Genomic DNA, 19,016 nt, shown 5'->3' with positions numbered 1-19,016 from the left:
ATATGTGTTGTACTGGAGGTAGCACTGGGAGAAACGCCGACTCACTAAACACGATCTGAATCGTGTACATCTGATTCGCTAGACTGCTTTCCACGAGGAGAGGAGCCCGGAACCCAGCGAGCACGGAACAGGTGCCCTAGAAAACCCGGATGTGCCCCCGCCGCAAGTGCGCCCCTTGCTCCAAGAGCTTCCCCACCGCACGTGCGGCGCGGTGGGGTGGGGCCTGGACTACGCTTCCCGGCGCTCCTCGCGCGCCCGGGGCGGGGCGGGGCTGAGGCTGGAGGCGGGGTCGGTGTTGTAGGGCGGGGCCTGGGCGGGCCGGGGGCGGGGCCGACTACAAAGCCCGAGGGGCAGGCGCTGAGGCGCAGAGTGCTCGCAACGCCGGCTGGAGAGCAGCGCAACGCAGCGAGGAGCGTACGGCGGGAGCGGCCCGCGCGTGGACGGGCCCGGCGGCTAGACCGGCGCCCCTGCTGCCCCGCTCGCACCCCCACCGTCCCCAATGAGCGCAGCCCCACGCGGCCCGGGTCCGTAGGCGGCGGGGCGCCCCCCATGCTGCTGCAGCCCGCGCCGTGCGCCCCGAGCGCGGGCTTCTCGCGGCCCCCGGCCGCCCCCGGCGCCATGCACGGCTCGCAGAAGGACACCACGTTCACCAAGATTTTCGTGGGCGGCCTGCCCTACCATACCACCGACGCCTCGCTCAGGAAGTACTTCGAGGGCTTCGGGGACATCGAGGAGGCCGTGGTCATCACCGACCGCCAGACGGGCAAGTCTCGCGGATACGGCTTCGTAAGTGGCCCCGCGGCCGGGAGCGCCCGCCCCGCACTTATCTTGGCCGGGGCGCTGAGTCAAGCGGCGGGCGCACGCCAGTCCCGGGCGCCTCCCGCCGGCTCGGCACCTGCTGACCCTTCTCGGGCTGCAGCCGGTCCTGCCCCCGTCTCCCTGCCCCCACGCCACGCCGGCTTAAAAGGGAGAGCCGCTGTGTTCAATTAGGACTCTTCTAAGTTTGTGGAGAGGTTTTGGGGACAGCCGGCTACTTTTCGGCACTTCCTGGAGCAACAAGCGAGCGAGGAACAGGGCTTAACCCTGGGGCTAGGAGCCTTTGAACAACTCGTGTATTATTTTCCACCGACTCCCACAGACATCCCAAACAACCTAAGTCCGAGTTGGCCTGAAGACACTTCTCTTACTCCTTTTCTAACTAGGGTGTCCCCAAACCCCTCCCGTGAGGAAACTGGTGGTCCCCACGGGCCGGGTAGGCCAAGCCAGGACCCCTCCCTCCCTTCGGGTTTCGCTGTCGTCCCCGGGCATTGTTTTTGCCCTTCAAGGCCGCGTTTCTTAGCACTTGAACTCGGAAGGAGGAGCTGGGGTCCAGGGGCGGCTTTGGGGTTAGGGGGCTTAGGCTGGACGGGGCTGGGCGGATGCCTTGGGTAGCGGGCACCTGGGGTCAGGGGAAGTAAATGCCGGGGTGCCTGGGCTCTAGAGCCCACTCTGCTTCCCTCGCCTTCCGGTGAAGCCCCTGATGCCTCTGTGCTCCTCCAGGTGACCATGGCCGACCGGGCAGCCGCAGAGAGGGCTTGCAAAGACCCTAACCCCAACATCGATGGTCGCAAGGCAAACGTGAACTTGGCCTATCTGGGTGCCAAGCCGCGCAGCCTCCAGACGGGTGAGAGTGCGTGCTTTCCTTCGCTGTGCTTCTGGTTGCTATATTCAGCCTCGGTATCTGTGGGGTGGAGGAGGCCCCCCCCCCCCCCGCCCTGCACCAGGAGTAGCAGTTGGCTGTCATGTGCTCCAAGAGAGCCGTCACAGGGCAGTCATCCCCCAGCTCGGAAGTTGAACCCCTTCCTCCGGCTGCGTGTGCCGGTGGGACAGGGCAAGGAGGGCAGGTCGGCAAGGAGGGCAGGTCACCCACTTGTCAGCTGTCCTCACCGGAGGGAGGAAGTGGGTCCCAGAGCTGGAGCTCCGGAGGGCGCAAGCCCAGTGGCTGCTGCCCCTCAGCTCCATGGGCCCCCTTTGGCTGGGAGTTCTGGGGTTCAGGTAGAGGTGCCCGGGAGGGGAGAGGAAGCTGTTTACCCTTTTGGATTAGAGGTGGAGGGCTGTGGGGGTCTTCCCTGGGTGAGGCTGGGCCCCTCCCTAACTGGTCTCTCATTTTAGGCTTTGCCATCGGCGTGCAACAGGTGCCCCCTACTTTGATCCAGCGGACTTACGGGTGAGTGGACGCGGCTGGCTGGGGCTGGGGGGCGCACAGCTCTTGGAGACTAGGCCAGGGCGCCGTGGGCTTCCTGGGTCTCCCCGTGCAGGTGGCCCTCGGTCTGAGGGAGCCTCTCACCCCAGGACCGCTGACCCCCCGGCACTGGTGGCACTGTCTGCAGCTCCCTTTCTCTGTCTGAGACCCGTCACTTGCTCCAGTCTTTCAGAAGCGTGATCGTGTTGTGGGAGTGGGAGGGATTCAGCTGGGAGAAGGGAGAGAAGGCAGATTGCATTTCTCTGCCCCGGCAAAGGCCACACTGAAGAGAGATGGGGAACATGCACTCTGGAGCCTGTGGGCTTGAATTCAGGTCCTGGCTTCCCCTTATTGGTTGTGTGCCTTGGGTTCCTCACCTGTAAAATGGGGTAGTGATAGCACCTCTGAGTTCTGTGGGTGGAGGCCAGGCAGGTAGGTGAGCATGCTGGAAGTGTTTGCCGACCAGGAACGGGGCCAGGCTCTTCTGAGGGCGCCTCTCTGACCTGCTCCAGTGCCCAACAGATGGTGGCAGCAGGTCACTGCCAACCGGTCTGGTGTTTGTGAAGCTGCAGCAGGTGAGCTGGGATTAGGGCCAGATGTCTCCGCCCAAGTGGGCCAGCCTGTGGGCCTTTTGTCTAAGGTGCTTTGGAGTAGCGTGTCCCACCCTCCTCCACCCGAAAAGGGCCTTTTTTTTTTTTTTTTAAAGCATCTAATAAGGCCTGGCAGCTGCTTGGGAAAGGACACAAACTTTAGATGCACAAAGGAGCCTGCCGTACTGGCCGACTTCTCAGCCCCATGATTGATGTCGGCTCTGTGCCCTGGTGTTGGGAATGTGCTGATTACGATGAGGGGTTTGTGTTGGGGGGCCATTTATAGAACAGGGAGCCCCTTTTAAGATGGTAGAACTTCTTAAGCTTATCAGTGATCAGATTCCAGGCCCTGTGTTTTGTGTTGAAAGTTGCAAATATGTGTGTGTGTATCTGCCCCAGAGGCTTGATTTGATTGCTCACCTGGCTCGCTGGGGTGGTGTGGACCAGGCTTTGGAGCAGGTTGGGAGCTGGACTCGGGCGGCCTGGGCAGGTTGGCCATGATTCGAGGCTCCTGGCCCTGACAGGCAGTCTCTGGCTGTCCAGGGCCCCCCCCGCTTGTGGGTCAGAGACCGTGTGTGAGCCCAGTGCCTTGTGTGTCCTCCTGGGAGGAAGCCTGGAGGGCCGCCGGGAGCAGGGGGCTCTGGTTTCCTTCCCACCCTGGGATCTGCTTCATCTGTGTCTGTAGGCGTCTTTGAAGGTGTTTGGGGACACCCCCATCTTCCTGCTGTCACCCAAGTTCTTCCTGTTTGGGTTCAGGCCACACGGGGAGGGCGTTCCTCACTTTTCACAGTCCTGGTTCTGTTTCCTGGGGCAGGGGCTGGGACAGGGGCTAGCACTGAGATCCAAGTGTGAGCCTTGAGCACACGCAGCTCTCCTCTGCTTAAAATGCCTCTGTGGCTTTTTGCTTGGGCCTGGGCTCTGTTGTGACCCATTACAGCTGCTTCTGGGACTGAGTCTCAGAGTCCTGATATTTGGGACTGGAGCCTGCGGACCTGGGTTCAGATCCTGGCTTTGTCACTTTACCAGTGGGGTCCTCCTTGATAAGTGATGTCACCTCTTCCTGAGCCTTCCGTTCCCTCATCTGGAAAATGGGAATAATAAGCACACAAGGCCGTGCTGGCTCAGGGGGCGAGGTGCCCCACACCCTCGTGGCACTTCTCTGAGGTTGGGACGGACATCATCCCTCCCTCGTAGGTGGGGAAACAGGCAAAGAGAGGTTAAAAACAGCTAACGGGCTGAAGTGAGGGGACTTGAACCTCCACAAGCTGGCTCTGGCCCCGTGCTCTCAGCCCCTGCTCTCTGGGGTGGGAGGTGGGCAGGGTGCCCAGACGGTTTCCCCCATGGTCCTCAGAGCGCCGCCCACGGGAGGGTGGTCAGGGGTCACTCTGATTTCACTGCCACGTGCTCCTGAGTGCCGGCGACAATGTTTTGTAACTGAATCTGCTGGCCAGCCATTTAAGACCCATGACGACGCAGAGGCTCTATTTGTTGGTTGCTGAGGGGTGGAAGGACAGTCGACAAACAGGGACAAGGAGTCGGAGGGACAGTCCAGCTCTGCGTTTTCCAGCAGCTGGTGGATTGTCACCTCCCACCAGGCCGCGCTGAGACCCAGGGGCAGGGGGGCCTCGGCCAGGCTTTCAGAGTCAGCTGTCTCTTCCCAGCGCCTGCCCGCCTGGCTGGAGACTTAGGCCGTCAGCGTCCCTTTTGTCTTTACAAACAATCGGGCCCGGGAGCCCGGTCGGGCCTGACTCAGCGGTCAGTTGTGTCAGCTCCAGGCTGGCAGGGAGGCCTGGGCAGCCCAGGGTTTGCGAACCCGTTAACCCCTCTCCTGCCCAGCGGAACTTTCCCCAGGCTTTCCAGCCCCACTCCTGTGCCCGGGGCAGCTCCAAAGACCCCAGACCCCCACTCCCAGGCTCAGCCACTGCGGAATCCTCGCCTGGCCGGGTCATAAACGTCGATGTGGGAAGATTTGCCAAAGGACTTTGACATTCTGTTTTCTGCTTGGGTTCCTCCTCCCTGGTTTATCTTTTCTTCAAGAACAGGGTCTTTCAGGGTCTATCTTGAGTGGGACATTTCTGTCACATTCATGACGGCTGAGGCTTGGGTCTGGAGAAGACTTCTTTGGGAGGTGGCAAGTGGCCAGTCCCAGGGGGAGACAACTACAGCCAGAGACCACCCTGCCGAGCGTCCCACTGGGTGGGACAGTCAGCAGCCTACAGGCACGGGTCTAGGCAGAGTGTTGGGTCTGGCTCGGAAGGGGCTTCTTGGCTGGTGTCAGGGCTGTCTGACAGCCAGCTGTCTGTTCAGGCTGGGCCTGAGGCCGGTAGGAGCTAAGGTGTGTCCTGGGCCCAACTACACTGGGAGCCTCTCCTTGGGGTATTTTTGAAGGGTTACCTGTTTGTCTAGGTTTATCTCCCCCCGCCCCAACTTCTTAAGGGGACCTCACTGTGGGCTTCATACCTGTCCGCCATGAGCCCCACTCAGTGCTGGGGGCAAGCCAAGCCCTCGGGCCCAGATGACAGGACAGGGTCTGGTGGCCATTGGGTGTCAGGCAGGCTTCGTGCCAGAGCGAGGCCCCGGGAGCCTGACCAGGCTCGGGGTCAGGCCCACCCCCTTCTCCCCTTCTGCAGGGTGGGGACTGTGTCAGTGCCACCTTGCAGGGCTGAGGGGAGATGGGCCCGTGCCTGTGTGCAGAGCCGCGCAGTGAGGGCCTGGCCCACGGAAAGACAGGCGCACAGTGACTCATCTCACAGCGGCTTGGCCACAGTCTGTTGCCCCTTCCACCTGTGCAGGTGCTGGGTGTGGGGAAACTTGCCAGAGCTGAACGTGCATGGCATAGGCACTGGAGCCTGAGTTGGGGGCTCCAACACCCTCTCTCCTTCCCCGAGGCCCCAGCACCGCTGTCTGGCCAGCTCTCAGACAAGTCAGAGCCAGAACCCCCAGAACTGACCAGGGCCCAGGATCTCCTCCCTCGGCACCTGCACACTCCATTTGGCTGAAGGTTTCCGGGCCCCTGCTCTGTCTCTGTGATGGTCCCCAGTGCCCAGGTTGAGACCCGCTGCCCTTGTTGTCATCAGGTCGTGGGTACCTGCCCAGCCAGGGGGTCTGAGTGGAGTGCCTGGGTCCCCAGAACGGGATGGGGGGCCACAGGGTGACAGGATGATGTCTGTTTCTCAAAAGCATGGAGCACACGGGACTGGGCAGAAGGGAATGAGCTGTTCCCAGAATGCTTTGTTCGTTAAGTATTTATTAAACACCTGCTGGATACTTTGAAAGACGTGGTTGGTTCTCTGTCTCACTTTCTGGCAGGGATGCCAGACCATTAGAAATCCGTCTGCACATGTGATGGGTGCAGCTGGGCAGAGCAGCTGGCTGGCAGGGGGCCTCGTGGGGGCAGGACAGGCCTGTGTCGTGATGTAAGGGTAGGGAGGGTGATCTGCAAGTATGACAGTCATAGACTTGCACCCTGTGCCACCCCCAGATGGTGAAATCAGAGCAAGGCCTGGAGCCAGCTAAGAGCAGCATGCCTGCTATGGACTCCTGGGCTTGGTGGCATGTTGTGTTATGAAACATCACCACTGGGGACACTGCAGGGGGCCTCCTGTACTATACCTGCAGAGCCTTGTTATCTCATGATATGACATAAATAAAGCCAGGGGTAGTTGCAGTGCCTAGAATAGGGGTCAGCACCTGGGCGGGGGGCAGGGGGTGGGGGGCCAGCACCTTGGAGGTGTGGCAGGAAGTGAGGTCAGAATGGAGGCTTTGCAGGAGGGCAGAGAGGAAGCCTGTACCCTCCCCGTGTGGCATCACATGGCTTGTTTTTACTTTCAGGGTGTCTGGGGTGGTCCTCCCCCTCCCCACCCCGTTGCTTCCTGTTTGGCTCTCACTGGAGCGAGGCGTGGGCCGGCGCGTGGCCCTCCCCGCGGGCGCCCGTGCACACCTGTTGTTTGTCGCCGTCTGCTGTAACAGACACCGGCCTCCGGGTGGTTCTTGGGTTCTCGTCCAAGGGCGAGCTCCCCGCCAGCCGCGCTGGCCCTGGCAGGAGGGACCCTGTACTGAGGGCTGCAGGGCAGAGGCCTGACCACGCTCAGGCTGACACGGGCATCCTGGCCCCATGGGTGGGTAGGAGTGTGGGAAGGGGAACTCCCAGGTGGGCCAGGCCCTTCATGCTGCAGCTGGAGGAGGCCATGTGAGGAGCCTGGGAGCCCCATGACTTGCCTGGGTGACCCTTTGTTCTTGTGATGACCTTTTCCTCTTCAAGTCTCCATTTCCCCGGCTGCTGCGTGGATGTGACGAGCACTCTGCAGAGTGCTGGGGGGGCACCTGGATCATTCTCCTGACCCCTCTCACGTCGAGGGTGGGGAGGAAGCCCTGCTGTCATTCATTCAGTTTGTTCAAAGGACGTATGCCGGTTTGTGGCAGCTTGGGATGAAGGGAGCCCTGATCCTGCTTGTGATTACAGGACTTTCTTTGGCAGAGGTGGTGACTGGTGCTCCTGGGGGGAAGGGAGCAGCTGACGGGAGGCTGGTATGACCGGTGGGAGGAAGTGGGAGATTGAGGGGAGTCACGGACCCAGCAGGGTGGCCTCAGCTCACGTAGGGCCTTAGTGGTCCAGTGGGGGTGTTTGGATTTTACTCTGGGTCATGTGGGGCTACCGTGGGCCCTGAGCATGTAAGAGCCGAGTCACTTGCATCTTTAGAGCCTCTCTGGCTGCCGGGTGGGCCTGAGCCACGGGGGGCATGGTGGCCGCCTGGAACAGCACAGGGGTGTGGAGTTGTAGGATTCTGTGTACATTTAAAGAAGTACATTTAAAGAACGTGCGAAAGAAGGGAGTCCCAAGAGGATTCCAGAACATTGGGCCTGAGCTCATGGTGGTTCAATTGGCCTTGGCAGTGAGGGGAGGCTGCAATCTAAGGGGAAGAGCCGGTGTTTGGGCTTGGACAGGTTCTGGTGATGAGGCCAAGCCAGGGCCTGGCACTGCCCCACAGGAGATGCATTGCACCTGCTCTGATCCAGTGGCGACAGAGAGCCTGGAGGCCCCGCTCTGGGAAGTCCTGGGGGCCCTCCCCGACCTAAGAATCCTGAATTGTACCCCAGCAGCTGCTGACTTCTCCAGCCCATCAGGCCAAACCTCCAGAGAACAGAAAAAGTGAAATGGGCTCATTTGCCTTTTTTATTTTTATTTTCGAGGGTGACCGTGCGTTCACAGAGTAAGCGCTTAGGACTGCAACCCATCCCTTTGCGCTGTGAGTTTCGCTCTGAGTGTGGGGTGTGAGGCCGTCTGTCTCCTGGCGCCAGCTCCCTCAGCTGCCCCCTCCACCCCTGCCCGTCCAGGAGTCCCCAGACCTTGCCGATCAGACCCCTAGACCTTGGCCCCCGGGGTCTAGGGGAGGCTCTGTTGTGCTCTGTGCCACCCTTGGTTTACAGACAGGGAAACAGGCCAGAGAGGGCCGAGGGGCTGGGGCAGCTGTGGCCGAAATCAGACTCGGGGTTCTCAGTCCTACACCCCTGTCTCCATCGGCCTGAGACAGCTGGGTCACTCCTGGCTGGGAACCGCTCACCCTGGGTGTGCGGGTCCAGGCAGATATCTCTGCCATTGCCCTTTCAGCAGGGGCTGCTCAACCTGAGTATGTGCCCCTCCAGGATGGTCTGGCCTTTTGAACTGGCCAGCTGTAGCCCCCTCTACTTCCCACAGTCTGGGGTTTTGTGAGTTTGTTTTGTCCAGGTCCTGGCCTAGGCGTTGGGTCACCTGATTTTGAGGTTCTGACCCACTAACTGTCCTGCTTGCTGGTTTGCTTTTCCCCCCAGGTCTCTGGTCTGCCCTCCATGGGGCTGGCTGGGAGGGCCTTCTGTCCGTCCTGGCTGGGTGGAATGTTCTTGCCCTTCCTCAGGCTCGAGGAGGAGGGGTCATTGGTGCTGCTGAGGTCCCTGGGGGTGCGGACAGGGGGCAGTCCCAGCCCCCAGCACAGTACTGAAGCTGACAGGTGCAGAGTCAGACTTGAACGGAGCCTGTGGTTCTTGCCTCCCCAGGGTTCATGGCTGTGAGTTGCTGAGCAAAGCTGTGCCGGCCCTAGTGGCCATTCCAGGTCAGGCTGCTGCTTCCACTGCCTTCCAAGGGCCGAGACTCCCAGCCCAGAAAGCAGCGGGGCCCTGGAGGAAGCCCCTTTTCCACCCAGTGCCAACAAGGCCCTTGGCTCTCGGCTGGTGCTGGGGATCGAGCAGTCCAGGCCATGTCCCTGCCCTTAGGAAGACAGGTGGATGACAAAGTGGTTTGAGGCTGTAGGGAAGTATGGCCAGCGGTGGGCAGGAGGTGAGGGGGTGGTGGTCAGGGAAGGCCTCTTTGGAGGTGATTGAGCTGTGGGAAGGAGCCTGGCAGCAGTGGGAGCAGCAGGTGCAAAGGCCCTGTGCACAGAGAAGCATGTCCAGTCTGGGGACAGAACGTGCCAAGCCTGTGCCCTCTTCAGAAGCCTGTAGATGGAGTGCGTGGAGGCCAGTGGTAGCTGACCTTTCTGAGGGGCAGGTGGAGTGCCGAGGAACCCACTGGGCACACGCACCCTGTGTCCTGGTGCGGTGTCCAAGACGCCCCCCTTTCGTGGTGTGTAGGCCTGGGAGGGATCCAGGGGGCTGTGCTTAGACGGGGCCAGCCGCTGGCTTGGCTGGGTTTTCCTTCTCACTGGAGATTCTGGTGGGTGCGTATATGTGTGTGTGTGTGTTCCTTCCTGAGTGTGTTCATGTGCCAGCTCGGCTCCTTGGTTCCCACCTGGCCTCCTCCCCAGCCCCCTGTGTGGGTTTCTGGTTGGGACAGTGGTTAGAACTCCTTGTATCAACCTTTTGCCTTGTAGTTTACATCAGGTCTTGACCCCAGCATGATGCTGGCGAATTCTTTGTAGGGGGACTGTCCTGTGTGCTGTGGAATGTTAGCAGTGTCCCCAGCCTCCACCTGTGGCACTCCGTACCCATCAGGTGACAACCAGAAATGTCACATTCATGCTGAGTGGCCCCTGGGGTTGAAGTCACTGTGGCTGAGAAATGCTGGTCTGGTAGAGGATCTCTGCTCTCAAGCCCTGAGGTCAGCTTCTGCCAGACCCGTTTTAAAGATGGGAAAACAGGCTCGTGGAAGCTCTGTAACTTGAATGCAGATCTGAAGGGCCCAGCCCCCTGTTGGGGGGAGCTCCATAGCTTCCTCCCCCTTGACTCTGCAGGGCTTGTGCAGCAGCAGAGCCCTGCTCTTGTCTCCTGGCTGTGTGACTGCCAGTCCTTTGGCCTCTTGGAGCCTAAGTTTTCCTGAGAAATGGGGCAACATCAGCACCTATTTTCTGGCTGTGAAATGCTTCATATGTTATCTTTGGCTTTTCACAGAGTGGAGAGTGGGACAGGGTGCTTGAGGGACACAGATGAACAGATGCAGACTCAGAATGTCCCTGCAGGCCAGGAAATGGGAACCCCCCTTCCTCCCAACCTGAAGCTTACTCACCCACCATGTCTGAGCATCCCCAGCAGGGCAGCTCCGTGGTCCCCACGGTGCGGACTGTCGGGAACCTGGTGCACATGCTGGCTTTCCTGGCTGGCACCCTTGCGGCAGGCATGGCCAGAATCCTGTCATTTCTGCGCCCTGTCATCTCCTGCACGGACAGCTTGTGCCTGGTCTGGGTGGTGCTTCTGCAGTGCGGTGTGTACCTGCATCCCCGGGGACCTGTCCAGTGCAGGTTCCCAGACCCCATCAGACTTGGCTGTCTGCTCTCTGAAACAGGGGTGTCCTTGCCTGTGTGTTCTGTGTTTGAGCCCAGAAGTTCTGCGCTCAAAACTTCCAGAACCTCACCCTCAGGAATGTGCTGGGGTTTCTGGAGCACTGCACCAAGACCCGCTCTGTCGAATTTCCACTGGCTTCTCTTTAGGGAGGGGTCTGGACAGCTGAGGCTCCTCCTTTTTTGTTGTTGTTTATAATTAGACTGAAAATAAAAGTGCTCCATGAGGGTGAAAACAAAGTGTCTGTCACATAGTGGATACCCAAGAAATAGACGCAGAATATTGATCAGGTATTAGTTCCTGTCCTGCTTTATTTTTTTCCTGCCTGGTTTTTTAAATATATGATAGCTTTTAAAATTGTCACAATCTTGTGAAATAGATGGCACTGTTTCCATTGTTACAAATTTATTAAATTATCAAATTGTTAAGTTATTAAGCTGAGACCCAAAAGGCAACTCATATGCTTCATATCACATATCCTTTTAAATAAGGGACGTGTTTTCTATGGATTCTCAAGTCCTCATATACTTCTGTGTAAATACTTAGGTAATTTCCTGTAGGCAGACTAGATATCAAGAAATGGAACTGTTGGTGTGGCCCCTCTTCTGTCTTATTGTCAGCACCGAATGCCCAGCCCCTTCCCCATCCATGGGCCTGGGCAAGGTGCCGGTAGAGCCTCCACCCACTCATGTGAGGTCCAGTGGGGGAGATGGACCAGGAGCTCAGGCTCCGAGCAGCTGCCCCCTCCTCCAAGAAGCCTCCCCTGACCACTCCTGACTCTGGTTCGTGGGTTGGCATATGTGTTTGTCTCTCCTCCTCCTGGATTGCGAGCTCTGAGAGGCCAGGGGCTGTGTAGTCTTCTCGCTACTGTGTCCTTGCCCAGAGCACACCCACAGACAGGAGAGAAGCCTGGGGAGGCGGAGGTGGAATTCGAACCCAGGCCCAACTCCGTTCAGGGCTCTTGTTCCCACCAGAGAAGCAGGAGGGAGTGGACGGCAGAAACCCCTAATAAGGGAGAGAGGGCTTGGCCTAGGGCCGGTGTGCAGGTTCCTACAGGAAGCTGTCTGACCTCCTGACAAGCAGGAGTGGGTCGCCATGGCAACCATAGGAGTGCTGCCACCTAGGAGGGCAAATAGCAGGGATGAGGGGATCCACTGTGAGAACTTCCTGGCCCGGGGCAACTGGGGCTGCTCTGGGACTGGCCAGGTGTGCCCAGGCTCCTACCCCTAGGGCAGGGTTTGTTGCTGTGTCCACGAGGCTGTGGTACCTATCCTCACCTCAAGTCTGCCCTCACTGGGTTCACCCCTGGCTCAGGATTGCTTCTTACGTGTGTGTGCTTTTATTGTGGTAAGGTGTGAGGCAGTGCTTAGTCACTCAGTCCTGTCCAACTCTGCAGCCTTGTGGACTGGAGCCCACCAGACTCCTCTGTCCATGGGATTTTTCAGGCAAGAATACTGCAGTGGGTTGTCATACTCTCCTCAAGGGGAATCTTCTTGACCCAGGAATTGAACCCACATCTCCTGTGTCTCCTGCATTGGCAGACAGGTTCTTTACTGCTGAGTCACGAGGGAAGCCCTGTGGTAAAGTACACATAACCTAAAATCTGCCATTTTAGGGCATTAAGCATTTTCACAAAGTTGTGTATTCATCACCACCATCTGATTCAGAACTTCTGCGTCACCCAGGAGGACACCACTTAGCACCCCCTCCCCTCTCCTGCTTCCTGAAGCCCCTGCACCTATGACCACTTTCTCTCTGGACTCGCTTTTGTGGAGGTTTCCATGAGTGGAATTGTGCAGTCCAGAGCCTTTCACTTCTGGCTGCTTTCCCCAGCATCGTGTCCTCAATGGTCATCCGCGCAGTGGTGGTGTGTATCAGCGTGTTACTCCTTTTTATGGCAGAATAACATTCCTTGGCATGCATACACCGCAGTCTGGAAACCCATTCATCCTTGGACGGGAGCTTGGGTTGCTTCTCCTTTGTGGCTGGTGCGAATAGTGCTTATCATCTCTTAACTGTGCCCTTGAGTCCGTTTGCCTCACAGAGATACTCAGACCCCCATGCACCAACTGCTCGCCCCCCTACCCCCTCCACAGCCCCCTTCCCAGCCTTTTCTTTGCATTCAAAACATCGGGCCACATAAAGTTGCTGTCAGTCAACTTCTTGGACCCGTAAAAATGGAGTTTTATACGATTCCACCTCACCCATCCTTAGCACTGGTTTAAACACACATTTGATTTTTTTAGTGAACATTATCACCGTTCAGTATAAATGTAACAGTTTTGCATAAACAGCACGTCTGTTCTGTGGCCTGGTTTTCTCTCCCAGCAATGTGGAGAGGGAGAGTGGCTTGAGATTGAGATTGGACTTTGTCCCGCTGACCCGTGGGTTGGTCTGGGGGACCCCAGGCACTGCTTTGTTGACACTGGGGTTTCTCTGCTTTTTCTGTGTTCCCAAGGGGGCGGCCGGGACCCATTGAGCCCCGTCTTTTTTCAGGAGCAAGGGCTCCCGGATGCTGAGGGCCCGGCAGGGGAGGGAACCTGGCTTCCAGGGCCCTGCTTGCTGTCCCTTTGCTGTCCCCCAGCTGTCCCAGTTTCTGGCTCTGCCACACCTGCGGGATTCCCAGGAGGGAACATTTTCCCTTTTGCTTTCCAAGCAGCTTCTCTTTGAAATGGAAGGGCGGCGGGACAGGGTTTCCGGGCCTGTCTTACAGGTGTAGAGGCCCCGTCCTGCATATCTCTAGCAGGTCTGAGAGGAGGATGAGGAGCTGATGGCCGCCCTGGTGGCTCTGTGCCCACCCCTGCCGTGGGCGCTGCTGCACACTGGCCGTGGGGCTCGGCGCTGGCTGGCAGAGCAGGCACCTGCCGATACTGCCTTCCCGAGCCTCACTTTCCCCTTTGGCGATGTGCGGGATCACCCCTGTGGTGGAGGGCTGGGTGCACGGCATGCACAGCACCCACAGTGGGCAGCCTGCCAGGTGTGATGAGTGCCAGGTGCAGGTCACAGCTCTCAGACTGATGCCCAGGGGCCACATCCTGTTCCCTCCACGCTGGTACTGTGGGCGAGGTGCCTCTGAGCCCAGTGTTTCTGTTGTAAACTGAGATAATTATGAGAGCCACTCTAGGGGAAGGTTCACCAGTTGTCTTACGTGAGACGTGGCCACCGGGCTGCTGAGCCCTGTCCCTAAGGCTTGGCCATCACCTTTGCTCTTAGTACCACCATCTGGTTATACTTCTCTTCATCGTTTTCTTCGTTCACTCAGCAAGTGAGCCCGTGCTGGGGGCCAAGGTCTGTGTTGTCATTTCATAGGTGGCCGACGTTTTAGTTGGTGGCGAGACGGATGTGGGAGATAAGTAAATTGTGTAGGTGTCACTTGGGGGCGTGGCGAGATGCTGGAAGATGAGTAGGGAAGTGGGGGTGGGGACAGGGCTGGCTTCATGGACTGTGCCCTGGGTGATCACATGGGGACTTGGTGCTCAGAAGGGCCTGTGCTGGGTTTGATGCGCTGGTTCTGAAATTGCTAATCATTTTTAAACTCCCCCTGGCCCCCAAGTCATGTTGTTGCTCCTGTCAGGAATGGATGGTGTTTGGGGTGTAGGGTGGTTTGAGGGGGTTTCCTGGAGGGGTTCACTGAGGAGATATTTTGAGTGCAGACTTGAAGAGGGGCAGTAGGATCCCTGTGGGTCGCTGGGGAGAGTGCTGTGCCGGTTGTGGGCATGGCCAGTGCCACGGCCCTGCGGTGGGAGCAGCCTTATTGCTCAGGCTGCACCCGTTTTACACATGAGGAAGTGGAGACACGGGAGGGTGACACAGCATCGCCCAGCAGTCCCAGCTCCTCCACTCCACCCTGGAGCCAGCTGTGCTTCCCTGCTGTCACCCGACCCTGACCCTCTCTGCTTGGCCCCGCAGGCTGACCCCCCACTACATCTACCCACAAGCCATCGTCCAGCCCAGCGTGGTGATCCCAGCCGCCCCGGTTCCACCTCTGTCCTCGCCTTACATCGAGTACACGCCGGCCAGCCCGGCCTATGCCCAGTACCCACCGGCCACCTATGACCAGTACCCGTACGCCGCCTCGCCCGCCACAGCCGCCAGCTTCGTGGGCTACAGCTACCCGGCCGCCGTGCCCCAGGCCCTCTCGGCTGCGGCTCCCGCGGGCACCACCTTCCTGCAGTACCAGCCTCCACAGCTGCAGCCTGACCGGATGCAGTGAGGCTGCCCCCCGCCTGCGACTGCGGCCCCGTCACTGTGGGCTGGGTGGGCGCCAGCCAGGTCCAGGGGTGCACACCCACCCCTGGGCCTCGGAGGACCGTGCGGGACCCCACCAGCACCCTGGATGGCCCGGAGACCACTGCTCTTTACACCTGGGACGTCACGTCTTGAGGGAGTACTTGAATGACCGAAAGCTAATCGAAGATCAGCCTGATCAGTCGCACACGCACCGTCCCCACCCTCCCATACCCTAGGAGCCCGCAGGTGGTCCCCCCAGCACCCGGAAGGGTCTTCTGGACCCTCCGTAAACCCCAACCGCCCTCTGGGTCCTGTTCAGAGAAGCCTTATTACTCCAGGGAAGCCCAGGATTGCGAAGTGCATTGACTGTTGTCACTTCATCCGCATGACTGTGAACCGCAGGTAGGGGACTCTCCCACCCCCAGAAATTCCCATTATCTAAATGCTGGCCCGGGGGCATCCCCCCACCCAAGGCTCCCAGGTGCGGCAGGGCCTCCGGTGACTGGCGACTAGGGCAGCCAGCCATGGTCCGTTCCATCGAAGCACTGCGGCTCTTTTTCTTATCATTGTTCTTTTGCTACTAAGATGATTTCAGAGTTTCAGTCTATTTTTTCAATGGAGACTCCCATCGCCAAGAATCCGAAACCTGTTTTTTTGACTTTGAGACTTGCTTTGGTCGATGGCTCGTCTGCCTGAAGAGATGGTGGTGGTGGTCTTCTGATAAGTATCTACCAGCCCGAGCTCCTCAGAGGTGGGCATCTTGACAGTGAGTTGTCTTAAGCTTGGCTCGCTCCCCGAGGCCGTGAAGTGGGTGCTGGCTGAGGGGCTGGACCACCACATCCCGGCCAGCTGGCAGGATAGAGGCTCAGAGCACAGGGTGGTCCCCACCCCACCCCCCACCCACATAGTGTCGCCTGCTGTATACAACCTGCGGGTTTGAGCTGAGACACGTCTGCCTGCCTTGAGAGCTCAGGGAGAGGAGGCGGCGGTTCACACACACCACGATGGGGCCTCGCCCTGGAGGAGCAAGGGAAAGATGAGGGGCGGGCGGGCTGGAAGGTTGGGGGCACTGAGGTGCTCATTCAGACCTACCTCAGGGACACGGGAGGCCTCGGGGCTGACGTATGTGGGCTTTGCTGCACGCCTGGTGCAGAGTCAAAGCCCAGAAAGTTAAGGTAGCTAATATTATAATAATATTTTTATTAGAATGTTCTGATTATAAAAAATAAAACTTGTTTTCTTTAAAGAAAAAGTGGGTCTGTGGTTTTTTTCCCCTCAAAGGGGGCGCCTCTGACCCCCACAGCAACCAGGCTCAGCATTGTTGATGTGCTGGGAGCAGGGCCCTAGGGGCAGAGGTCAGGGGGTTGGGTAGGGTGTTGTCATTTACGGCACCACTGGATCCCCGTGGAAGAGAAAGCTGGGCGCTGCTGGCGGAACCTGGGCAGCGTCTGCTAAGAGAGCTGAGGAGCAGGTATCCAGGCCACCCACCCTTGGGGCACTGGCAGCCAGACACAAGTCAGGGTGGAAAAGAGATGTCTAGGGTGTGTGAGTAAGGGGGTCCCATCTTGGGGGAGTCCCAACGTCTTCCACCACCTACCTGGAGCTCCGTCAGTGGTGGGAGATCATGGAGGCCTTCTGGAAGGAGTGTGAAGGCTGGAGAGGGAGGTTCATTTGCTCATTCCCTCAATTGCTCCCTCATTCATTCATTCATTTCAAGAAATTGTTGTATGCCAGGTCACATGCAAAGCACCGGGAGTAGTCGTAAACAAAGCATACAGTTCTGCCCGGGGGGGTTATAGTCTAGTAGGGACACACAGCAGGCATGCAAAGCAGTGAGGGAGATGCAGGAAACATGCAAATACAGAGATTTCACATACCGGTCAGGATGTGTTACCAGGTAATGGAGGAGGAGGCCTGGGTTCCAGGTAGAGGAACAGCAGGCGTCAAGGCCCAGGACAAAGAGGCCCAGGTGGCTGGAGAGGTTCATGAGGGGAGGCAGGGTGGCAGGTGAGTGTAGGAGGTGGCGGGGCTGAGGGGGCAGCAGAGACCAGTGAGCATGCTGTGAGCACAGTCTGGGTTGGGGGAGGGGGACAGTGCAGAGACGCCCGCTGCCTGGCGAGCTCGGCACAGTGCGGTCGATGCCCTGGGGGACGGGAGGAGAGGACTGCACAGGTAGGAGGAGGCACCAAGGGCAGTTGGACGGAGGGGTTCCTCCTGGTGATCTGGGGAAATGAGGTGGGTGCTCCTGGTGGGCAAGCCAGTCTGAGCAGAGCTCAGAGGTTGAGAGTTGGCCTACTTTGGGACAGTCGCTCTCCAGGCACCAGGTTGCTTGTCCTCCCGGACCTTGCAGAGCTTGTACGTCTGTGCCATCTCCCCCATTCACCTCCTGCACAGTAGGCGAGCCAGGCTCCCTCTGGTCACTCTGAACTCCTCCCTCACCCTCGTGTGCAACTCCTGCTAAGCCTGTCTCTTGCCTGCCCGCTCCTTGCCCCCTCCTCTGTTTCCAGCCCTAGTGCAGCATCGCCTTCCTCTCTCCTGGACCCTTGCAGTGGCCCCTTCGCTGCTTCTGCTCCTGTCCTCTGGCAGTCTATGGGCTGCATCTTGCAGCCAGAGGGCCCTGTTTGACGTCAGTGGGGTTCCCCGCTCCCCCAGCTCAGAACCCTCTGTGGCTCCCCATCATCCTTGAGGAAGAAGCCAAAGCTGTCACTGTGGTCTGGGAGGGCCCCCACACTAGAGCCCGCCACAGGACCTTTGCACTTGCTGTCGAATCCTCCAGCTTTCACCTGCTGGACTCCTCCAGCTCTCAGTGCATCTTTGTCCCAGCAGCCTCCTCTGGCCCCAGTCTCAGTCCAGACAGCTGGACTGTGTCCCCTGTCTGGTGTAACCTCACCTGACCCTGTCCCACCCCCATTGGAACACCGACACCAGGGGGGCATCTGCTTTGTGTCCTGTATGTCCCCCACATGTAGTGTTGTGCCAGGCACAGCAGGGAAACTGAGGCCCGCCGGCATTTGGAACTTGATTCTGGTGGAGGACACCAGCGGGAGTTTTGGAACCATCCATCCAGGCTGGAGTGTGCTGGGCAGATCTGAGATGAGAGGAGCTGGGGCCCGGGGAGGGGTGGGGCAGCCAGAGGCCAAAACTGCCACGGTGTCTGCAGGGAACAGGACAGATGATGCATGGGGAACGTAGCACCTGCCCAGAGCTGGGTGGCTGGGTCTGATCCCAGGTCCACCGACAACTCCACGTGGTCAGCCTTTGGCTTTGAAGCGAGATGACTCACCCTGATTCAGGAAGGTGGCTTGAGGCAGACTGGGAGCCACCTTCCCTGTGCTGACCTGGGGTCCCCGTGGGATTACCCTGGGTCTGTTTCAGTCCCTTTGATTCTGAGATTTATGAGTTTACCCCCTTTCTGTGGTCCAGGTCCCCAGCCTCTGCCCAGGGAAGGGTCAGGGTTCTCAGGGTCAAGTCAGGTGAGATCCTGCCAGGCAGGGTTTCCTTGTCTCACCAGGGACCCCTGATGCTCCCTCACACCTGCCCCTGCCCCCTACCTCTCTCCCTCTGGCTGTGTCTTAGTTTGCAAACACTGGCAAGGTGTCATGAAGGTCACCATGGGGCTCCCAGCTCCAAGAAGACATTTGCTGCTGTTGATAAGTGCTGGGGGTGGGCGGCGAGTGCTGCCAGGGTTATCTGGAGGGCCACTCACAGCCAGCCCATTTCCTGTCGCTATCGGCTGGTGGCAGCCTCTGGGACCGGCCTCGAGGCCTCATACACATCCTCCTGGGGTCTGGGACCGAGGGCTCTGGACAGTGGTAAACCGCGGAGAGTGAGCTTCCAGAGTCAGGGCATTTAGTGCAGGGCAGGAGCAAGCTGAGGACGGCAGGTGGTGGTCTGTGCACGTGGGATGCCCCGACGATGATTATAAATGAGGACAGTAAATAATGCTGCCGACATCCATGGGCTGTCCTGGCTCAGGCGCTGTGTGCAAGCACTTTTCCTGGATGGTCGGTTACCCACGAGGGGACACTCAGATGGCCCCTTTGCACAGATGCAGAAACTGAGACACAGAAGTGGAGTCACCACAGCCTGGGCCCCTGAGGCGTGGCGGTGGGAGGTGCTCTGCCATGGAGGTGAAGGGCCTGGGCCTGATCCAGGGCCTGGTACCCTCTGAGGCTGGCAGGGTGAGCTCAGCCAGGTTTCTGCCTCCCTGAGCCTCGCTGAGAAAGGAG

At 59.0% G+C, this 19,016-nt stretch overlaps 1 protein-coding gene across 10 annotated transcripts in view; it reads left to right on the top strand.

Annotated features, from left to right (window-relative positions):
* Positions 1-359: 359 nt before the first annotated feature.
* The window catches only part of RBM38 (RNA binding motif protein 38), a 79,035-nt gene continuing 60,378 nt past the window's right edge, over positions 360-19,016 (top strand). For 2 of the 10 annotated variants that reach the window (XR_011570155.1, XM_070801408.1), the window contains exons 1-3: positions 360-786; positions 1,540-1,669; positions 2,152-2,206. Coding sequence is in view for 7 of the 10 variants with exons in the window: in XM_070801408.1 (XP_070657509.1) it covers positions 550-786; positions 1,540-1,669; positions 2,152-2,206 (422 nt within the window). In the remaining 3 variants the exon portion in view is untranslated. Of the gene's footprint in view, positions 787-1,539; positions 1,670-1,766; positions 2,035-2,151; positions 2,207-14,466; positions 16,040-19,016 lie in introns of those variants that run through there. The other 8 variants (XR_011570157.1, XM_070801410.1, XM_070801409.1 and 5 more) reach the window with 6 other exon arrangements.

Source organism: Bos indicus, chromosome 13, assembly GCF_029378745.1.
Source record: "Bos indicus isolate NIAB-ARS_2022 breed Sahiwal x Tharparkar chromosome 13, NIAB-ARS_B.indTharparkar_mat_pri_1.0, whole genome shotgun sequence".
Lineage (NCBI taxonomy): Eukaryota > Metazoa > Chordata > Mammalia > Artiodactyla > Bovidae > Bos > Bos indicus.
This window is presented reverse-complemented; position numbering and strand designations above follow the sequence as displayed.